The following is an 18,864-nucleotide window of genomic DNA, read 5'->3' as shown; positions in this document are numbered from 1 at the left end:
CTTAAGGACTTACATGTGGGAAAAACAGCAGAAAATGATCTGATGTAGAAGGTATTGCTGGATTCCTAAGTGAAGAAATCATCTTTAAAGGAACATGGTCTTCAGACATCTTGACAGGTAATGTGTTAACTCAGTGACTTACAAGCCAATCCATGCATATTGTTGAATAAATAATAATTTGTTCACACATAGGATGGCTAACTATAAAGCATAGTTTATAAACCACAACGCTTGGGCTTCCCTAATGCACAATCTCAGCATCCAGGATTTATTGTCGTTGGAGGTACCAATCACCCTGACCCCCAAATGACTGGTAAGTCAACCACTTTAGGGGATGTGGTAGCTCAGTGGCTAAGACGCTAGGCTTGTTGATCAGAAAGGTCAGCATTTCAGCAGTTCGAATCCCTAGCGCCACGTAACGGAGTGAGCTCTTGTACCAGCTTCTGAACCAGTAGTTCGAAAGTATGTAAAAAATGCAAGGAGAAAAATAGGGACCACCTTTATTTTTATTTATTTTATTTATTTGATTCAATTTATCAGTCGCGCCCTCTCCGCGAAGGGACTCGGGGCCACGTACAATCAAATATAAAGGCACGTGGCATGTACAGCAATCCTGTGCCTTCCGCGTTTAGTCATGCCGACCACAGAGGACAGCACTGGCTCTTCGGCTTTGAAACAGAGATGAGCACAGTCCCCTTAGAGTCAGGAAGAGGGGAACTTTTACCTTTTACAACCAGTTTATACAACTGGTGGGAACTGGATAGGGCAGTAAATAAAATCTTAATGCAAGGTGCGTACTTAACATCTGCATGCCAAACGGAAATTTGACACCAGCAACTTTGCATGCAAAGTCCCAAAGGTGCTTTTTCTCAAGGGGGAACCGGACTTTCTGGTTTTCCTTTGAAGACGTTTCGCTTCTCCTCCAAGCTTCCGCTTCTCATTCAAGTTTCAAGCGAAACGTCTTCAAAGAAAAAAAAACAGAAAGTCCGGTTCCCCCTTGGAAAAAAGCCCCTTTGGGACAACCACGACTTGGATGGCTGTGAATAATCTCCATAGACAGTTCTTGCAAAGCTGCGCTCGTCTACAGCAGCCTCTCTCTCTCTCTCTCTCTCTCTCTCTCACACACACACACACACACACACCACCCACCATCACCCCAGTCGCTGGACTACAAATCACATAATCCCCACCCAGGATTCCTCTTGGGTGCAGTTTGGTGAGGACGGCGTTTAGCACGCTCTCACTCCTCTTCCCTCCCCCCCCTCCCCCACGGCGAACAGAGCGGAGGTGAGCGCAGCCGCAGCAACTCGAGGAGCCGCGTCACGCGTCACGCGCAAGAAAAATGGTCAGTCCCTCGGCCCGAAGGAAGGCCCCGCCCGCGGATGGAGTGATATCTGAATGGAGCAATCGCTGTGCTCCTCGCCCTCCAGCTCCCCTAGCGGTGACCCGATGAAACAGCCTTGGAAGGAGAGCCGGCGAGGAACCTGCCGTTCGCCGGCTACAATAGGTCTCTTTCGCAGCCCGAGGTGCGTCTTCTCTCGGCTCGCGACCGCTCGGACTCCCTTCAACTTGCACGAAAGCGCCAAAGCGCTTGGAATCGCCTTCTCGGAGGTGAGCGGCTGGGGTTGGAAAGGAGGACCGCCGGACATCAGTGCGGATATTGCTTGCTGGCTGCGCTTGTGCTATGTTCTGAGCGCCTGGACAAGATAAGGGTTTATTGGAAACGTTTGCATGTGAAAAACACTGGGAAATGTTTTGATGTACGGTCCCGGGAAAATGCATGCAACAGACTTAGCCACATTTCTACTTTCATCCCCCCCCCCCCCCAATTTAAATCACCACGGCTGCGCTCATGCATGGGTCAGGATTTTAATTTAAAATTCCGAAGTGTTTTAAAGTTGTGGGTTTGTTGTTTTTGTGTGTATGCGTTCATGTTCGGGTGGGAAGCGGTGTCTGCTTTGTTTTCTCAGACCCGATCCGTTAGACTACAACAGCCGTCACCCCCCCACCAGACCAGGGGGGCACAGATTGTGTGGGAATTGAATGCATTGGAACTGAATATTAAGAAAATTGCTGGGTCTAACGCAGGAAAGTTTTTTGATCTGACAACCCAAATCGCTGGCGTTTGCAAGGGATTTTTGTAAAGGTTATTTCAGGCTCAGAGGTAGCTTTTCAGGCTCTCCCTTCACTGACTGACTCATGTCATGTTTTTTGAAATTGTTGTGTAAGAGCTGCGTGTCTTGTGAAGATAACAGAATATGTAAAGATGCCCAAATTCCTTCTAACTTTATAGCACCTTCAGTTTTTACAGTATTGTACATGTACCTGTTTATTGAGGGGAAAAAAACTGCTTGGATAAAGCTATAAAAGAACAAGACTTTTATACCTTTATACCTCCTGGAATAAACTGCTTTCAGTAGAATTTGTGTGCAAAACATCTTGACATGTGATAGATTACAAAGCAGCCAATGTTTACTTGTACTTGTACTATCACTTGCTACTCCTGTGCCAAAAATTAAAAATTAAAAACTCCAATCCTCTACAGCTATGATCAACAAAAATCAGATTTGTGTTTGTTTATTGACATGGTTTATTGACACAGGACCCATTGGCTCAGTCGCTAAGACGCTGAGCGTGTTGATGAGAAAAGTCGGCAGTTCGGCGGTTTGAATCCTAGCACCGCGTAATGGGGTGAGCTCCCGTTACTTGTCCCAGCTTCTGCCAACCTAGCAGTTCGAAAGCATGTAAAAATACAAGTAGAAAAATAGGGACCACCTTTGGTAGGAAGGTAACAGCGCTCCGTGCACCTTTGGCGGTTAGTCATGCCGGCCACATGACCACAGAGATGTCTTCGAACAGTGCTGGCTCTTCAGCTTTGAAACGGAGATGAGCACCTCCCCCTAGAGTCAGGAACAACTAGCACATATGTGCAAGGGGAACCTTTACCTTATTGTTTTAAAATAATTTAGGTTGCTCATTAATGCAATCATTCATATGGAGTATAGAAAACAATACCATATTAAATATCAAGTGCAGGCTTTAAGGAAAGACAAATACTTCAATAGACATCAAAAGCATTGCAGAGAATTTTTTTTAAATATAGTAGAATTTCACAAGATTTTTAAATCTATTAATTGGAGACCAAATTAAGCAACCAAAATATACTTAGGATTTAAAATTCAGGGTTTAGGAATTTGTGACTATCAAAATCCTAAAGCATGCTACTGAGAATCCCAATCCTGGATACTTCCAATTTCTGTGACATAAGTTATTGCTGCGTTTATTAAATAATTGGGAATCAAAATCCTTGTCTGCCTACTGCACCTTGCCATATTTTCTACTTTGCCCAACAAGGTATTGTAGTTTTGAGTACCAAGTTTCATTGCAGTGAATGTGCTCAGAAGGAAAAGGTCACTGAACTAATAATTGTGGGTGTTTCTTATCCATTGATCAGTATGTAACACACTACTTTTGGAAGACCAAATATCATGCCTGGTCTCGAAAATCCATTTTTGAAAATTTCACAAAAATTTCATGACATTGTCAATATATTGTGGGAATCATACCAGTCATCAGAGCTATTTACATTACACCATGAAAACTAACTTCTGCTAAAGAATAACAGAAAGCCCTGTATGTTGTGGACTTAATTCACTAACATATTTTAATGACTTATATACTCTTTGATATACCAGACTTTCAGATTACAATACTATAACTAATTGAGAATTTAGCAGAACAACATTGTTACTGCAATATCCATTTAGGTATCTGCTGGCCATTAAAATATGCTTCTCCAAAGGATATTTTTACAACTTCTCTTAAATTGTACAGGGTGTAGGAGGCAAGATGAGTTTGCACTTACTGATTTGCTGTTTGTGTAGAAGTGAAGGTGGAACTGAAAACCACCAGTATTTTTTTTATCTCTGTTGTATGCCAGATTCCAAATTCTACACTTTATAATCCTAAAAATGATTGTGTTAACTTGGTTGTAAACCAGATTTTATATTTTAACTTGGAGCACTGTGTTTTTGTAATGAAAACATACCAGCTTCAATTGCTCTGTGCAGTCACAAACTGAACAAGCTTTGTCTTAAAGTTTGTAAGAGTTTGACTGTCAATAGAAGGATCACATCTGTGCATCACCTTCCTTAATTTATCAAACAAAATCTGCGCATTTATTTTGCAAGATGGGAGCAATTATATTTAGTATTCTGTAATCCTTACCACTTTGTAGATATAAACAAGAAGAACAAAGCTTCATATCCAGGGGAAGTGATGATTTAGGGTGGGATTAAGATAAATGTATTAGCTTTTGGTTACATAGGTATGCATAGCTCTTTATCTTATTCAGTAGAATTTCTGAAATGATGGATCTAGGCCTCCAGGTGGCAATTTGTTACATTAAAAAAAACCACAATCAGCCTTGCACAGGAAGTGTGGGAGCATTGCAGAAGCCTCAGTTGTGAGCCTTGGGCTGTGGTGTGGGACTACAAAGCATGTAGTTACATATGTTAGATAGATTAACTTTAAATAAAGTAGTGTACCTTTCTCCCCCAAGTCTAAGCCCACTGAAAGTAAGAGGTGTCACATTGTTTTAAGAGTGCTGTAGAGTTGCACTACTTATTCTCTCTCTCGTTCTTTCTTACTCACTATTGGAAGACCTGAAAGATCAGGTTAAGACATATAATCATGGAGAAAGTAGGCAGCAACATCAATGTGATAGCATAATCTGTCCGTTTATTAAAATTCTGAGTGTTAACTCGGTGTAAGAACCCTACATGTCTCACTAGGACTAGTGAGAAATTGCTCATTGGGATGCTTTCTAGGAGCATGCAAGGGAGACCCTTGCAAATGGCAGGCAAGCGAGCAAAGCTTCATTTGCACATCCTCTGCACTTGCTCAGGATCTCGGTACGTGTGAAATCTTCCCCTGCCTGTGGAAAACAATTTTTCTTCTGAAACCGATCCCTGGTGCCAAAAAGGTTGGAGACCACTGCTCTAAAAGTTAAAGAAAGGAGGGGGGGTGGAACTACGGTTTCTGAGAGAGAAGGAATGAAATGTCCAGCCTTTTCATTCTATGTCCTCATCCCTGTCACTACTGTATACTGACCAGTGATGGGATTCAACTAATTTAGCAATCCGTTCTCTGCCCTAATGACTGGCTGGGTGGGCATGGCCATGGTGGGCGTAGCCAGGGGGTGTGACAGGCAGCACTTGGCCTCCTGCACTCCCCTGGGAGCAAAAATGAGCTGTGGGGGGCCCACACCCCGTTTTGGGCCTAGGAGACCTTCTTGCAGTTACCTGGGAGCCAGAATGGGTAGGGACTCCTGGGAGGGACAGGGTGGGGTGGGGCCAGGCCAGCTGGTCATCGGAACTACTGGTGGTCCGAACCCGGATGTAAAATTAACTTCCAATGCACAAGAACCAGTTGAATCCCATCCCTGACACTGCCCCCTTTTTCAAAGTTAAACTCCAATATTTAAAAAAAAAAATCCTTGTCAATTCACCGGCATTTCCTGGGATTAAAAATTAGAAAGCAACAAACTCTTCTTCAGAGAGTGTTCAGAAGATGCCTAAGACAAGATTGTAGAATATGTTCAGTAGAGCCCATTGAATCATTTCATTGCTTTCCTTACAATAAAAATCTGTTCATTATTTTCCTCTTCCTTTGGGTCTCATTATAGCTAACCAGCTTCTAATGGCAGCGACAGAAACTGAAAAGCTGAACAGGAAAACACTTCTGTAGAAAGTAAAAGTAGCTTTAAAAAGTACAGCATGCTAATAAATGGGTCTCAAATGTATTTGGTAGAACACATTGTGTATAACGTAACAGGTAAGCCAGGTGAGTGCAGCATACTCAGAACATGACTTTTGTTCATCATGGTTTGTTTGTTTGTTTGTTTGTTTGTTGGATTTATATGCCGCCCTTCTCCCAAAGGACTCAGGGCGGCGTACAACATTTAAAAAAAAACACATATTACAAAAGTTAAAAAGGAAATTAAATAAAGTATCCAAAAACAAACCCAATTAATATTAACAATAAAATTTTAAAAATTAGATTAAAATTAACAATTACATTAATCATTTATTTTATTCAGTTCAGGCAGAATAATGATTTCCCAGTGACCCCTTTGAGTGAAGGAGCACAAAATAAAATCACCTGCCAATTTTCCCATCATTTGGTTAATGATCAGTTAGAGAATTGTAAGGCATGCATGAATTCTCTTCCTCTGAAAAAGGCTAACCTATTGTTTTCTTCCTGAATTATAATTCAAGCAAAACCCCAAGGATGAAGAAAACCTTGTTACTGGAGCCTGCCATTTCCTTATATATTTTTGCCTATTCTTTGACCACTCCTCTGAAGCAGCAATATGTATACAAGAGGATCTGGGAAGAAACGACCAACTCGACCTTCATAGCTCAAGATAATATGTCTCATTGTGAACTGAATCAAAGCAACCCAACTTATGCGAAGCAAAAGGTAAGATCAGATTATGCACTGGGTGTGCCCCAGATAAAGTTAAGCAGAGTTAATGATGCATCATAACAAATCATGTTGAATTTAACATGTTCAGAGAAGAGGCTTCACACCTGCAAAGCATCTCTTCACTTAGCTGCAATTACTTAGATGAGAAGCCCCCAGCAAATCTGAGGGCTGTAGAATAGTCCAGAAACAAACAAACAACCCCCCCCCCCAAAAGCACCATTTTCCTGGATGCAGACAATGTCGCACACATGCAATTCACGAAAGAAATGTCTTTATCAGCATTGCAAAATAAAATACAGAAATTATTTTTGAGCTAAGTTTGGAAAAATGCACAAGCCTATCCTTAAAATATTAACTGTATTTGATTCAGACGCGAAGGTGTTCTTTCTCATCTTTCAACAAGCCTCTGAATTCTCAAGAACATTTCAGGGTTTTGCATAAATTGGGGATAAATACGTTAGCAACTTTTTGCATTACTTCAGAGGCCTACTGCCGTACTGCTGCCAAATAAACTTTAGAAATATGTCCAGGGAGTCACCTGAAGTCAAACTGACTCAAGGAATCTTTACAACACAGCAACGGTGGAGTTCACTTACCTTCCCTACCAGTTCACAAATGCGCTTTCTCACTTCTCTCGCATGCACTGCATCTGCGCATGTGCACTGATTTCTGCTCATGCGCAGTGGTCGCGCATAATGTTGGGGCAGGGGGGGGCGGAGCCTCCCACAATCACCGCTACCAGTTCACCCGAACTGGAGAGAACTGGCTGAATACCACCTCTGCAACATCACTTCCAAACCCAATGTGTCTTCAGCCACAAACAATCTGCAATGATCATATCCAGAGAAAGGATGGAGGCCATACTGAAATGATTAAATATAGAAATCGAAAATAATATGCTAAAATAACAGTGATAGATAACTTTAAATCTTTGCTCTTGCAATTATGTTTTCATCCTCCTCCAAGTTCTCAGATCATAATTTTTGGGGCCTTGTTAATCTTTTTTCTTATTTGGCTTGTGCTTTTTAGCTGTAGTTTGCATTACCAGCACAAATGTATCTTTGATTGCTGGTTTCTATACACAGAACTTTGTAGTAAACCAGAATTCCTATTCATAGATGAGATCAGAAGTTGAATTACAATGCATACATTGATTGATTTGTCTCTATTCTTGTTTTATTTCCTTCTTTCAGGAAGTCCAAGAAAAAGCTTCTCTCTTTGCTATGAAAACAGACTTATGTGGGGCAATTTTCAGCATTTTGGTGGCCTTTGTCCTCGTAGCAAATGGAGATCGATATGGACGCAAAATATCGTTGGTTCTTCCCCTGGTGGGGAGTCTTACCAGCAGCATCTTCCTCTTTATTATGTCAGACTTGTCTTTGCCCCTCTACCTCTTCTTTGTTTTCTCCTTGGTTGCGGGGCTGTTTGGAGACTTGGCTACTTTTCTTGGAGGAGCCTTTTCCTTTATAGTTGATTGCTGTGAGACTCAGAAACAAAAGACCATCCGAATAGCTGTGGTTGACTTAATCTTTGGATTCACATCTGGATTGGGAGGATTGGTCTCAGGATACATTCTAAAAGAAATGGACTTTATGTGGACATTTGCCATGATTTCTCTATTTCACATGGTCAACATTTTCTACGTCATATTTTGCTTGGATGAAACGGTGAAAGTCTCTGCAATCCAGACACAATCTTGGCGGGAAGGTCTTAAAGACACTCTTTCTGGAGTATGTATGCTCTTTAAATCCTCCTCCTATAAGAAGCGAATTTTAATCCTCTTGCTGCTGTGCACATTCATGACTTACCTTTTCACAATGTTTGGAGGGCTTAGTCTCTATGTGCTATACGAACTGAACGCTCCCCTCTGTTGGAATGCCATTTACATAGGATACGGCTCAGCTGTGTCCACCTCAGTCTCTGTGACTGGATTCTTAGGGATTGTTTTCCTTTCTCAGTATCTGAGAGATATCTACCTTGTTTTTATTGGAATCTTCTCTTATATTGGAGGAAGTATCATGGCCGCCTTTGCGAACACTACATTGTTGATGATGTTGGGTAAGTTTCACTTGGTGAAGTTCAAAGATGATGGTAAACATTTTTGATAACATAGATCAATCTTGGCCACTTTTAAGATATGTAGATCTAAACTCCTAGACTTCTCCAAGTTGGGGAACTCTGTAAGCTGTTGTCAACATATCTCAAAGGTGCCCAGATTGAGAAATATTGATCTAAGTGATTAGAAATTTGGTGGTGCTTGTTCTTTTTTTTACGTTAGTTATGGCATTGGTCCAAGACTCATGTCTTTCTCGTGATCAGTTGCCCAGACTTTTAATTGGAAATGCCGGGTAATTTAACCAAGATTTTCTGAACAGAAGTTCAGAAGTTTCAACCTCTACATTCCAACTCTGTAATATGCAAGTGAATGAAGTTTTCAATCTTTTAGAAGTGTTGTGCTTCAAATTACAATTTCCATGCCTTTAGGACAGCGGTTCCCAAGGTTTCTGGCTTGGCGGACTGGCGGGAGGGTAGAGGGAATGGTGCTGTGTGAATGATAGGTGCGCAAGAGCGCCTGCACCTGCCAGTTTTGCAAGGCCCGGTCCGATTCCAAATACGCCATGGGTCAGTAGTGGGTCATGGCCCTGGGTTGGGGACCCCTGCTTTAGGATCTGTAAGGCAACGTAATAGCAGCATAAAATATATGCTGCAATAAAATAATAGCAAACAGCAAAACTAGAGGCAACACTTTATATAAATTATTCCAAAAAGACCCTCTTGAAATAGCAATATTATAACTCACAAGCTGAAAGCTATCAGTAAAAATAGAATGTACCTAATTGCTGCATTTTTATTGGAAAATAGAGCTGAATCTTCCACTTTCTGTCCCCAATTTGCAGAAGAGGCCCATAACAGATACTTGGCTATGTTAGGCCTATTATTTTCTTGTCTTTTAGTCATTTTCTATAACTAGGGAGATTTCATTCTATTAGTTCTTCATCTTAGGGAATGTGATAACTTTCTATTTTCTTTGTCTACTGTCCCCACAATGCTTTTGAACAAGATAACATCATAATTTAATATATTTCATGACTTTTGTCCATTTTCGACCACGCTGTACCCCACCTAAACCATGACTGGTGCTATATACAACACCTGCTCAATATTGCATTTAAAATCTGAATGTAATGAATTCCTTCTTGCAATTGCTCTGCATGAATAGTATCTTGCAGCTTCATATGAGCCACGGTGGCGCAGTGGTTAGAGTGCAGAGTACTGCAGGCTACTTTTGCTGCCTGCCGGCTGCCTTCAATTTGGCAGTTCGATCCTCAGCAGGCTAAAGGTTGACTCAGCCTTTCATCCTTCTGAGGTGGGTAGAATGAGGACCCAGATTGTTGGGGGACAATATGCTGATTCTGTAAACCGCTTAGAGAGGGCTGTAAAAGCACTGTATAGCGGTATATAAGTCTTAACTGCTATTGCTATTGCTATCCACATACCACAGTTGAAAATGTGCACACAAAGGAATATCCAATATCTTCCGTAAGAGATATAAATTAAATATTTCAGTTACTACTTTTATTACTCATACAAAATTCCTCAGTGGACAAGCATATTGCTTATGACACATGTAGTCCTTGACTTACAGTCATTCAGTTAGTGTCTATTCAAAGTTACAATGGCCCTGGGAAAGAAAATGACTGGTTTCAGCATCCCCATGATCATGTGATCAGAATTTGGGCGCTTGGCAACTGGCATATATTTATGACAGTTGCCATGTCCTGGAGTCATGTAATCATCATTTTTGATCGTCCCAGCTGCATTCTGACAAGCAAAGTCAATGAAGGAAGCCAGATTCGCTTAACAACTGCATGAATTACTTAACAACTGCAGTGATTCGTTTAACAACTGTGGCAAAAAGGTCATAAAATGTGGCACAACTCACTTAACAATTGCCTTGCTTAGCAGCAGAAATTTGGGGCTTAATTGTGGTCAGTTGTAGGTTGAGAAACAGCTATAGTGAAAATGTACTTGGTGGAGGGCATCTTTCTAAATCCATGTGGATCTGAAATAAGCATGCTTATTACCCAGATAATTATTTGTTGTTATTTGTCACAGTATATATTGATTAGCTATATGGGGCAATTATGTTAAAGACTGTTGACTTTCGTGACTCCTATTTTGCAGTGAGAATACCATCAATGCTCCTTTTCATACCCATTCCAGTTATTCGAGCCATGTTGTCAAAAATAGTTCTTCCTAATGAACAAGGTGAGTCGGTGCTGCTAAAGAATTAATTGCAGGTGTCGAAGGAATTCAGTGAAGTTCCTTGGATCTATCAGTTTGTATTTTCTCCCTGAAGCAACAGCTCTATATTGTATTGTTATCTTAATTAGTTCTAGCACCAATAACACCATTTCCATTTGCTGAATGTAAGTTCCATTCTGCCACTGGATATCCAAATTCATGGCACTGAGTATCCTCATCAGCTTAATTTGGTGGCCATCTTTGAAATGTTGTGATTTTTAGGAAAATGAAGTATCCTGCATACTAGACTTTCATCAATCAATCAATCAATCTTTATTCAATCATAGACCAGCACTCTTATTTACGAAACTTGTGAGGGTAACTTAGAAAGTGGGAAAAGTTACATGTAGCTTAATAGCAGAGATCAATCTTGATATGCATACCTAAGCATGTTTTGTGTCCAAACACAATTCACAAAGTTTTTATTGTGCTTAACTTTATGGTATCCATCTGCCAAGGTGTAACAAGGGTGACCTGAGGGTGTAATAATTGTCTGGAAGGGTAAAGTCAGTTTCCAGCTTATAAATATTAAGTCGCCTAGCTTAAGTTGCAACTCTAATGTGCTCATAGAATTGCTCTAATCTAACTTTAATTTAGGGATGCGGTGGCTCAGTGGCTGAGTTGTCAATCAGAAAGGTCGGCAGTTTGGCGGTTTGAATCCTTAGCGCCGCATAACTGAGTGAGCTCCCATTACTTGTCCCAGCTTCGGTCAATCTAGCAGTTTGAAAGCATGTAAAAATGCAAGTAGAAAAAGTAGGAACCACCTTTGGTGGGAAGGTAAAAACGTTCTGTGAGCCTTTGGTATTTAATCAGGTCAGGCACATGACCAGGGAGATGTCTTCGGACAGCACTGGCTCTTCGGCTTTGAAACAGAGATGAGCACTGCCCCCTAGAGTCAGGAACGTCTAGCACGTGTGCATGAGGGGAACTTTTACCTTTTAACTCTAATTTGCTCGAAAACTAATTGGTTTATTGGTTAGATTCCTATTCTGTTTTTTCAAGATGTACATTGTATATCCCCTTTCGGTTTTCCCTTTCCTGCAATTTTATGAGGTAAACCAATCTGAGATACAGGGTCTTGGCCAGTAAAAATCCTGACTGCGGGGATTTGAACCTAGTTTGACACACTAATCATTACAGCAGCAGGATAAGGAATGCACCCCTTCTGCGTAGAACGCTGCCCCAGAAGTTGTGTGAGCAGAATTAAATGTGGGGTCGAGAAGGGAAGGTTTATAGGGCAAAATGCATCTTGCAGAAACCATATTGCTCTTTTAAAATCTGGATTTCCCATCCAAAATCAGAATGACTTATTTCCCCTGATTATAAGAATGCTTTATAATCCCTGTAGGGATTAAGGGACAAAATGGAGTCCTTAAGTCTTTCAAAGGAACTGTTTTCTTTACTTGAATGTCCCCTCCATTTTTTTTTAACGTCCACAAAATTCTACCCTTGCTCCAGTGATGTTATGATGTCAGCCATATTTCTTTCAGACCCCAGCCAGGCGAATCTCCAGCTGAAGAGGTTTGCCCACTCTTGCCCTGATAGCTCCAGATCTAATACTGTTTAAAATGCTTGTGAGAACCACCCTTGCTAATTCCATTGTGCAACCAAGCACATTACAAAATTCATAAAAACAATTCCAGTCAGTGTGGCCAATAATTGTAGAGATAATAGTATCCTCCTATTTGGAAAGTGTTGGTTGGGAAAAAAATTAACAGTAGTATATACAGTGGGGCAAAAAAGTATTTAGTCAGCCACCAATTGTGCAAGTTCTCCCACTTAAAAAGATGAGAGAGGCATGTAATTGGCATCATAGGTAGACCTCAACTATGAGAGACAAAATGTTTAAAAAAACCCAATCAATCACATTGGCTGATTTGGAAAGAATTTATTTGCAAATTATGGTGGAAAATAAGTATTTGGTCACTTACAAAAAAGCAAGATTTCTGGCTCTCACAGACCTGTACCTTCTTCTTTAAGAGGCTCCTCTGTCCTGCACTCGTTACCTGTATCAATGGCACCTGTTTGAACTTGTTATCAGTATAAAAGACACCGGTCCACAACCTCAAACAGTCACACTCCAAACTCCACTATGGTGAAGACTAAAGAGCTGTCGAAGGACAGCAGAAACAAAATTGTAGACCTGCACCAGGCTGGGAAGACTGAATCTGCAATAGGCAAGCAGCTTGGTGTGAACAAATCAACTGTGGGAGCAATAATTAGAAAATGGAAGACATACAAGACCACTGATAACCTCCCTCGATCTGGGGCTCCATGCAAGATCTCACCCCATGGGGTCAAAATGATCACAAGAACGGTGAGCAAAAATCCCAGGACCACACGGGGGGACCTAGTGAATGACCTGCAGAGAGCTGAATCAATCAGCCATCCCATTCATCTTTCTAGTAGTGTAGTATTATTACACACACACATACACACACAGACACCACACACACACACACGTCAGGATCTCTGTAATCCAGTTTTTCTTTTTCCTTTTTGGCAGGAGCTTTATTTGCTTGCATTGCCTGCTTAGAGATTCTGACTGGGACCATTTCAATTGCTGTCTTTAATACCATCTATGCAATGACTGTAGCATGGTTTCCTGGCTTCACTTTTCTCTTATCAGCTGGCTTTTGCATCATTCCACTGAGTTTAATGAGGTAAGCAGGGGATCATTCATTTTTTTTAAAGGTCGGAATCTATTTTGTACAGAAACGTTATCTCCATAGAAAAGGGATATTAGTTTTTATTTCCAATTCTCATCGTTCATATAGAGTTGCATTTTTCAATTATAGAAAATGTACTATTTTATTTTGATTTTATTTTGTTTGTATTGTCATTTTATCCTTGATTATTTTAATGTGTTTTTTTAATGTTGTAAGCCACCCAGGGTCACTTTGGTTTTTCCCCCCTGCAATATTCAATTGTCCTGGTGAAAGCATATTAAAGTGAAACGCTCTTAACAATTTAGAGCCACCTTTAGTCTTAATCTAAAAATGGCACAATGGACATGTTCTTCCTAAATTAACTTCAAAGAAAAGAAAGATTGTGTCTCTTTTGTGCTAAAGAGAATTCTAGGCTTTTTGCATTACAATGTACGACAATTTTATGACTTATGTTTCTTTTCAACTGAATTGGTATGTCTTACCTCCTTTTCCCCCCCCAGTGGGTTTATGTATGTTACTCGGCACGAAAAGGACTATGCGCAACTCACAAATGAAGAGGGCAGTCCTGGCCAGAATGACGACAGCTGAACACAGCTAGCCGTTACTGCTCGCAAGTTCTACAATGGCTTGACCTATGGATGGGGTTACCAAAGTTTCAGTGCTTTCAATGATTCCGTTTTGAGAATTCCACAATAATTGCTTTTATCTTGGATTGCTACCGGGTGCCCTGCAAGGGATGCAGTGTAAATGTGCTTTATATCCGTCAAATGCCCTGTTGCCCTTTCATCCACACTAGGTCAACTCAACTAAAAACGTATTTGCTTTGTCAGATCACATATTACAAAATTATTATGATAAATAGGCAAGCTATGCTTAAATTATTGATTGGATTATATGTGTTGTCTAATCACTGCACTAATCTGTGTCCTGAATTCAAAATTCTCAAGATTTATTTATTTAGGTCAGTAAGGTTAATCCTTCACCATCACCCTATGAAGTAAGTACCTCTTCTTTTGTGTCTCTTCTTTGACCCCTATTATATTCATTGGCTCCTCTTTTAACAAATGCATAGGCTTAGAAAGTGTGAAGTAGTTAGTAAGAGATTGGGCTGGAACTGGGGAGCAGCCTGATCTAGGACAAAAACCAGCCAAACTTCACTGGTTGTTGGGGAGAAAACAAGGAAGGCCACAGTGTATATTGACTTAAAGGCTAAGAACGGAATGTAATAACAGTAAAGTTCCGTGATTCATATTTCTTACAGGAATTCAAAAGCAAAGAGTGGTGAGCCACCCTGAAAATTCTCCTAACTTATTTAATTTTGTAAAGAGGGTATTATGTAGAACACAGGTGTCAAAACTGCACAGTCACGGTGCTGTCACATGTTTCGTGACGTTTTTCCCTTTTGCGGAGCTGGGGTGGACGTGGCCTGCGCGTGATGCCTCTGGCCCGCGGGCCGCCAGTTTGGTACCTCTGATGTAGAAGATACAGCAAAAAATCATTCATTTGCACTCTAGGATGGAAAAAAGGGTCAGCCAGTAGGCAAAGATCGCTTTCTAGTAGGGTCCAAGAACCTGTAAACTAGAAATTTCCTTCAGAAAATAGAAAGCATATCTTTATTGAGAAAAAAAAACCAGAGTTACAAGTTATGGCAGAAAAAGGGTAACGGATGAATGGATGGATGGATGGATGGATGGATGGATGAATTAATGAATGAACAATAGGAATGCCCTGATGCAACAGGACTGTTTAATGAATTTCTCTTATGTCATTGAGAAATCCTTGCTTTGGATATTTGCCGCTACCTCAATTTTTTCTTAGCAATCACAATGAGCTTAAAATTGTAGCAATACTTTGGAATCCAAAGGGATACATTAAGACTTTGTATCCCCTGTAAAGATGCATTTTGAACACAGGGATATGGGAATGGGGGGATTTTTCCAGGCATGTACAACAGTCAACAAATTTGTGTGTTGCGATTCAGCAAAGTGTAATTACTATTTTTTTATAGGGATCATTTCTTTTAATCTATGAAAAGAGTAAACTCAACTGAAAACCTCTCTTATTCTACATGGTTTCTGAAAGTCCCTTGATTTTATGAAACAAAATCGATTCTTCTCAAAAGTGCTAGTTTGGTCTCATGCCTAAGGCACCAGGCTAGAAACCAGGAGATTGTGAGTTCTAGTTCCACATTAGGCATGAAAGCCAACTGGGTGACTCTGGGCCAGTCACTCATTCTCAGATAATAAGAGGTATATAAATATTAGAATATTAACAGAAAAATTTGTTGCAAGTACCTGATCATGTTTGCCATCTTGTTAAATCCTTTGATGTGCTCGCTGCACTTCTGCCCTAATGTATTAAAATATACAGCTTTAGACATGCTAGTCACATGACCTATCAAATCACATGTGCCAAAAAGGCAATTAATCTGCAATATTGGTTGTGTGTGGTTTCTTTTGAAGTGCACTATGTAATTTGACATAAGAAATAGGTTTTTAATGGTATTTTTATTTTGCTTGGGAAGTGGCAAGTGGAAGAGCCATGCATCAGTGATTTTAGGAGAATTTTACTATGAATAATGGAAGTGACATACACAAGGTCCGCAGTGCTTGGTACTGCAATATATAACTGCCTGCAGAGCAGGCTATTTATTATGGCTTCAGGCTGCCATTGAAGACAATGTTTGAGGTGAAATGAGCAAGAAGGGGGTAGCCTAAATGCATTAGCAGCAAAATGCACTTGATCTTGTATTGGGTCCATAGAACACTGTGGTTTCTGGGTAATTCCATATAGGGTTGTACTTTACAACCTTTAGTGGGTTGTGGCTTTTGTATTTTTGTAAGCATACACCATTTTATTGTTGTTAATAAAGACTAAAAACTAGGATTAGAGAAGCAGTGTTCCGTTGTCCACCATTGCAATTATGCATATTTTGTAATCTTTCTCATTTTTTTAATTCTTATATAAATACATTTTCCATCTGCTTTGGAAACCTTTTGCATTTTTTATGCTTCTGCGATTAAATCAAAGAGGTGTATCTAATTGGTCTAGAGTTACTGCTTGAAATTGCCACGTAACTACATTTATGCTTCTCTTCCGAGATATTGCAAGCGCATAAGTCATTGTACTTGTTCAGTGCTACTGTGAGACATGAACCTACTTGCCTATGTGTGAGTAATCTAATGTAAAAGGGCTAACTCATCCCAACGCCATAGAGCATTCAAGGCAATGAGATAAAAGCAATTCCTAGCACTTGGGTCTGCAGTTCAAAGAATCCCATTCAGTGCCTAAATGAAAAGTACTGCGGATGACTTAGTGCATTTCTTGTAACTTTTAACTCCATGTGCGTATTGTTTTGTTCTCAACATTATTTTATAATGTTTTGCTGCCGCATCTTGGAAGTTTTTCACATGAGAAGCACTGAGATTTAAACTGGAAGTCAGATACATGAACCATCTTCGGATGGATTTTGTGCACGGAACCAAAAATGAGGAAAACCTTTTTGCTTCCTGCCATTTGCTCAGACTGTTGAGGGTCTTTTATACCATATATAGAACTAGATCCTGGGAGCAATCCATTCTGGCAAATTAAATTCAGCTGTTTCTTTGGTTTCCAGTAGATTCCTATAGCTACCACTGAATATCCAATGTGCTTCTGTTCTTAATTGATGTGTTTCGCATAGCCATTGGTGGCTTTTAGGGAACAGGCAACAGATTGTTCACACATCTCCCCATCATTTCAATGATCTCACTGTCCGTCTTTCCTAATTTACAAGCAAAAGCCCCAAAATTCTTGTTAACCTGCTTGTTGAGAGTCAGTGTGCTCCATGCCAGGAATGGAGAAACCCAGCCTTAATTATAGAAACTCACTGGATGACTTTAGGCCACTCTCTGTCGAACATACCACTTAAAAAGTATCCAATACAATAAAAATCAAAAAGGTTATAAGTAGATAATGGAAAATGAATTACAATGGTAATTTTTAATATGTGATTTATTGAAGCTGTAAGTTTAAATGTTTAAGAAACAACATGAAAATAAATGTAATGCTTGAAACCTGGGAACAATACAAAAGAAGCCAATTGTTATCCCTGGTGTCATAACCATGAATTTATACAAGAACAAAGATGTAGTTACTGAAAATCATGACCATGTTAACAGGCCATGAAGACTCAAAAATCCTATTTAGGTTTTATTCCCCCACCCCCAATAAGGCAACTGCTGAGAAGTCTTGTCAGTAACTCATCTTAAAGGTAAAGGTTCCCATCGCACATATGTGCTAATCATTTCTGGCTCTAGGGGAGGTGCTCATCTCCATTTCAAAGCTGCACTGTCTGAAGATGTCTCCGTGGTCATGTGGCCGGCATGACTAAACGCCAAAGGCCCACGGAACACTGTTACCTTCCCACCAAAGGTGGACCCTATTTTTCTACTTGCATTTTTACGTGCTTTCGAACTGCTAGGTTGGCAGAAGCTGGGACAAGTAATGGGAGCTCACTCTGTTAAGTGGCGCTAGGGATTTGAACCGCTGAACTGCCAACCTTTCTGATCGACATGCTCAGCGTCTTAGCCACTAAGCCACCACGTCATCTTACTACCTAGCCAATTCAGTTTTTAGATGGGAACTTGTATTCCCCACACCAAGGTGGGGAAGAAGAGACATATGTCTGAATCTTTGAAATGGGTGAAAGCTGGCAAATAATTGAAGATTAATAACTGGCTAATAGCCAATATTGCTACCAAATATTAGAAGTATCCTGACAAAAAGGAAACTACAAACCGACTTTAACTCCAACTTATCAAAAATAGGTTATTCTGAAAGCAAGAGTGCCTGCCAAGAAAATGAGGCTCAATAGAGAGGTATTATTTCAGGGAGACAAAAGAATGTATTGAGAGGCTAGTTAGTACCTGCTCTTATGATTGGTTACTACCAGATTCAGCTTAAAACGGTGTTAATGACAAATAGGCTAGCATTAAATCAGTGGTGGGTTCCAAATCCCTTTCCAAGCGGTACGGCACGCGCATGCATTGTAGCTGCAAACAACTCTTCCGCAAGCCTCCGCAACGCTCCAGCTGCTTGGCGGAGCATTGCACAGGCACTGCACGTGCCATGCACGTAAACGCTGAAAGCTTTAAAACACGGTAAGGAACTCGGGCAGGCAGGTGGGCCCTCCGGAGCACCATACCGGAACGGTATCCGGTGCTCTGGGCAGGCTCTGGTACACCCGTATCGGGACGTACCGCCTGCACCCCACCACTGCATTACATGCAACTCAACAGCCTCCTAACAAAAACAAGCCCTGCTTGGGGTAAACAATTTTGAAGATGCTATTGAACACTCAGAAAAAGTCCCAAGGCTTATTGAAAATGTTATTTATTGCTTAAAAGACATCAACCATCAG

At 40.6% G+C, this 18,864-nt stretch overlaps 1 protein-coding gene across 2 annotated transcripts; it reads left to right on the top strand.

The window, feature by feature from the left end:
* The first annotated feature begins 1,327 nt into the window (after window positions 1-1,327).
* Window positions 1,328-18,683, top strand: SLC46A3 (solute carrier family 46 member 3). Of its 2 annotated transcripts, none has more exons than XM_081951417.1 (6): window positions 1,328-1,611; window positions 6,279-6,483; window positions 7,683-8,547; window positions 10,675-10,758; window positions 13,301-13,457; window positions 13,964-18,683. In XM_081951417.1, the coding sequence occupies exons 2-6, from the start codon at window positions 6,292-6,294 to the stop codon at window positions 14,049-14,051; spliced, it is 1,386 nt and encodes a 461-aa protein (XP_081807543.1). In that variant the 5' UTR covers window positions 1,328-1,611; window positions 6,279-6,291; the 3' UTR covers window positions 14,052-18,683. The 2 variants fall into 2 exon arrangements, with proteins under 2 accessions (XP_081807543.1, XP_081807544.1); XM_081951418.1 differs by lacking the exon at window positions 1,328-1,611 and adding an exon at window positions 1,643-2,164.
* Window positions 18,684-18,864: the final 181 nt, after the last annotated feature.

Source organism: Natrix helvetica (genome assembly GCF_964273705.1).
Source record: "Natrix helvetica genome assembly, chromosome: 4".
Classification (NCBI taxonomy): domain Eukaryota; kingdom Metazoa; phylum Chordata; class Lepidosauria; order Squamata; family Natricidae; genus Natrix; species Natrix helvetica.
Note: the sequence above shows the minus strand (reverse complement) of the source record. Positions and strands in the feature narration are given on the sequence as shown.

Coding starts and splice junctions, on each gene's coding strand:
- SLC46A3 (XM_081951417.1), top strand. CDS start 6,292: ATGAAGAAAACCTTGTTACTGGAGCCTGCCATTTCCTTATATATTTTT. Junction 8,548..10,674: donor TACATTGTTGATGATGTTGG/GTAAGTTTCACT, acceptor CCTATTTTGCAG/TGAGAATACCATCAATGCTC. Junction 10,759..13,300: donor AGTTCTTCCTAATGAACAAG/GTGAGTCGGTGC, acceptor CCTTTTTGGCAG/GAGCTTTATTTGCTTGCATT.